At 43.3% G+C, this 4,483-nt stretch overlaps 1 protein-coding gene across 2 annotated transcripts in view; it reads right to left on the reverse strand.

Moving 5' to 3' along the window:
* Positions 1 to 173: 173 nt before the first annotated feature.
* The window catches only part of LOC138003628 (endoribonuclease LACTB2-like), a 98,744-nt gene continuing 94,434 nt past the window's right edge, over positions 174 to 4,483 (reverse strand). For both annotated transcript variants that reach the window (XM_068849806.1, XM_068849805.1), the window contains one exon: positions 174 to 1,343. In XM_068849806.1, coding sequence (XP_068705907.1) covers positions 1,294 to 1,343 — 50 coding nt within the window. In that variant the 3' untranslated portion in view covers positions 174 to 1,293. The remainder of the gene's footprint in view (positions 1,344 to 4,483) is intronic.

The following is a 4,483-nucleotide window of genomic DNA, read 5'->3' on the forward strand; positions in this document are numbered from 1 at the left end:
TGCCATAGAAGACAATTTCGAGCCGTTTACTTTTACACATTGACGTCTGTCAGAAAGGTACGATTTAAACCAATTGACAATTTGATCAGAAATGCTCTGGACACTACAAAAAATTCATTGTAGTCTCAAGCAAACAGTTATTATCATCTCTCACAGAAAAAACAGAATACAGATTCCAAAGCAATTAAATATTTTATTGCATGTACCTTATAATTCAATTCAGAGATTACCTTTGGGTGGTTATCTGGTTTTCAACATTTTCAGATAACATACAGGACTATACCCACCAGTCTATAAAGAGAAATTCCCACACGCATCAAATCATAAATGGATAAGGAGGCAGAGGTTTTTATTGTGGTGTTCAAGGTGTTCATAGCTCTCAATAAGCACCCTGAATGGCTCGATTTATCTCTCTACAAGGGCAACTGCGTTGTAAATATGGATAATCAACGGTAGTATGAAAACACCTTGTCTCTGCTTAATGAAAAGAGTACCTATTGAGCTCTAAGTTCTGATCCTACTTGTAAGACTCAAGTTAAATCAAATGTTACTTGCATTGTAAAATGCTGGTAGGATCAATGAGTTGATATGAAAAATGATATTTATTGGTGATGGTTTGTGCCCACACTTTTATCACTTGCCAAAATCCATTCCTTTGAAACCCACCGCCTCCTTTGTGAATTCTCTGACCTATGAGGTTTTAAGTTATCTACAGCTGTTAGCAAGGATCTTATTACGTGAGGGCTGAGTGTCTGTCATCTCCCTGTGATTCTGAGGTCAAGGAGCGAGATTATGCCCATGGCCCATTTTAAAGGTTGTGGCTACCCAAAGATTTTCTTGTGTAACTGTACAAAGCCAGTCACACCTTTTCATAACACTTTGGGTGACAAGAACTCGGATGCTGTTTTTACTATCATCCTGTATATTCAAAGGGTTACAGAACCCATCAAGGTAGTTTTCAGTAGCCCCGGGCTGAAAACTGTCCAAAAACGTTTCCAGGCGGCAAGTCTGATTTAAGGATCCCATACTTCGGGAACAACGAACAAACATTGTTTACTCTATCCCTTTGCAATGACTATGATCATGAGTATATCCGACAGACAGAATATCAGTTTGGGACATATTTAAAGATTTTTCTTTGCCAAAGGAAAACTTTGCTTTGTCATAGCATGCTTGCCTAAAAAATGTGGAGGATGAATCATAATGTCATTATTGTTAAAGTGGTTTGCCAATACTTCCACATCCACTGCCATTGCCAAAGATTAAGTACTGACTTTTGTCATTTTTTAATATTCACAGAGAGCTCTTCCTCCATTTCTTTTCATTGTGTGCCTCAATAGAACCTAAAACCGGAAAAAAGAGAAGGAGCTACAAAAACAATGAGCCCTGACAACGACACTTTACAAACAACAACATACCATTCTAATGGAACAAACAATAATGAAGAAATGTTAGCATACAGTACCGCCCGAAAGTATTTACCCATCAGGACGTGGTGGAACCTTGTCTTTGCTGAACGGTTCTGCTGCGGTTTCAGTGAGGCAGCACAAATCCCTAGACCTCATCCTGGATGAACGTGACCAAACCCCGCAAAAAGTAAGATGAGGAATGCCACGGTGAGAAAACAATAAAGATTAATTGCTATTGTATGCATGCCGCAGAGGTTTAACCTATGACATCCGCTTTTCATCCAGAACTTTCCAACGATCAAGATAAAGTAAAGGTCATGTTAACCATCCAACATCGTCTCTTAAATCAAAACAGCAGGAAAACAAAGTCCTTTGGAGTGAACATATATTGCTCCACTGATAAAAAGTTTTTAGATCTGAGTTATACATATCATCTCTTCAAATTGTTCTGAGTAGGATGCAATTAAACATCAACAATGGAGCATGCTTGGAAGAGAGAATTTATAACAAGGCATCTAAGAAATGTGTGATCCTAGCCCTGAACTGTGAACTGTAAAGCAGATTGATGTTGTTATCGAAATCTATGTAAGCAACACAGCTTCCTGACTGGCAGGATAGATTATATCAAAAAAGGTCTCGTTATGTTTACATCAGGATTTAAGTGACTGAAGAATCAGTGTGTGATATCTGCAGACAGTCAGTACTTTTGTTACATGTCGCTCATGTTTGGAAGAATCTTACCTAAATTAAAGCACAGCAGACTAATCAATAGTGGGAAGAGAAAAAAATCAGCTTCTTCTGATGTACAGTCTCGGTCACAAATGTTGAACAACGACGGCAATTTTCCCCCTCTCCCCTTTCAATGTTGATCTTTATGGGTTGGAGTGCAAAAACCAACCGGTAAATGCAACATTGATGGGAGGGAGGAAGAGGGGTACGGTATTAATAGCTTTGATGCGCTTCACTTGCTGTTCAAGGGAAGTGTTACAACTATTTATGACCGAGATTGTAGCTCATTTAGTCTTTTTTACCCCATTTGGAAGAGCTCGAGGACGGTTGCTCTGTAAATTGTTTACGGCCTTGCAAATGCAACATGTCATAAATTAAGTGTGCGTGAAGTAATCAAAATGAACAACGAGTTCCAGTTTCCATTGCGATAACCTTCTAACTCTTGATAAACCAATTTATCTGTATTTTTTCCTGGTTTTGCAGTTGTCACGTTTGCATGTGACCAGCAGAACGTGACACCACTTACAAGATGGGTTTGATCATCTAATTCAACAGGGCAGTTGTGCAGGAAATCACATGCATGTTGTTTTTTGTCAGCATAATTCTTAGACTCTGAAGACAATAAGTATTTGGCTATTATTTAAAAAAAGTTATTCAAGGAGAGTTTTTGCATTTAAGATGAAGGAAAAAAGTGAAAATAATAATAATAATAATAATAATAATAATAATAATAATAATATGTGTCAGGTGAGGTCGCTCCTGCCACAGGTATCATGCTACCCTGTGCTACCTGCCACATGCAGAGAAGGAAAACTCTGTCAAAAACCTCCGCTGCCTTGCGGCTAATATCTCTTTAGAGAAAAGGCTTCAGGAGTTAACCTCGAGGAGAAATCTGGAGCTGGAGTCCCATAGGCGGTTCGTCATTGTAATCAATCTCGTTCTGGCAACTCCTGCGACGTCAATGGCCCCGGACCATACCGGCCCTGCCGTTCCGTCCGGACCAGTCATCGCCGTGGAGAGGGGGGCCCTGCTAACTGGGCAAGAGCTGGTCCTCCTCATCCCTCTGCCCTGGCCTGTGCCCTGGAGAGGACACTCCAGCTTCGCCTCACAGCGTTGAACCAACACGGAAAGCGGCAGTCACCGGTTATAAGCCACAATGCTTGATTGGCGTAGAGCGTGGCACCAGGGGTCGCTTTCGTCGGTGGGAGGGATCTTCGGATCTAACTGGACAGCTACCGCCCGCCTTAGCCCGGCAGCCCCCGGTCAATAAGGTGCTGTCCCGCCACGGCCTGTCTTCCTCATTGGGTGCATGGGGATTAGGTAACAACCGACAAGCAGACCGCAGCATCCGCACCAAGCAAGATAACAAGAACGAGCAAAAGTAAGACACCAGCTCTTAAACTGGGAACCTGGAACGTCCGCACCATGACTACCGGACTTGATGATCTCCAGAACATTAGTGATGCACGAAAGACCGTCGTCATCAACGATGAGCTTTTTGCGACTGAAGATAGATATCGCCGCCTTGCAGGAGACTTGTCTAGCAGACTCTGGAACGCTGAAAGAAAAGGACTACACCTTTTTCTGGCAAGGAAAGAGCGCTGAGAATCAGAGAACACGGGGTGGGCTTCGCTGTCAGGAACACCTTGTTGAAGATGGTTGAACCAGGCGACAAGGGATGTGAACGACTGCTGACTCTCCACCTCTACACCTCTGACGGTCCAATCTCCCTCATCAGTGCCTACGCTCGTACTGTGACATCAACACCTGAGGCTAAAGACGAATTCTACTCCAACTTGAATGTCGTCATCAAGAACATCCCCAACAATGAACAACTCGTCCTTCTGGGCGACTTTAATGCCAGGGTGGGCGCCGACCAAGACTCCTGGCCCTCCTGCCTTGGTTCCTTTGGGGTTGGCAAGGTTAACGACAACGGCCAGCGTCTACTAGAGTTTTGCTCTTACCATGGCTTGTGTGTGACCAACACCTTCTTCCAGACGAAGCCACAACACCGGGTGTCCTGGCGTCATCCACGCTCAAAACACTGGCACCAGCTTGACATGATCATTGTCAGACGCACAAGCCTCAAGCACGTACTTCTTACCCACACCTGTCACAGAGCAGACTGTGACACAGACCACTCTCTTGTATGCTGCAAGATCCGCCTGACACCAAAGACACTTCACCGTGCCAAGCCTCAAGGGAAGCCTCGCATCAACACCTAACCGATGCAACAAGAAGAAAAGATCGAGGAATTTGCAAAGACCTTTGAACATGCCATCTCCACAAAAAATCCTCAAAGTACAGCATTAGACACCTGAATCCACCTACGAGAGTGCATTCAT

This window comes from Montipora foliosa, chromosome 5 (assembly GCF_036669935.1).
Source record: "Montipora foliosa isolate CH-2021 chromosome 5, ASM3666993v2, whole genome shotgun sequence".
NCBI lineage: Eukaryota > Metazoa > Cnidaria > Anthozoa > Scleractinia > Acroporidae > Montipora > Montipora foliosa.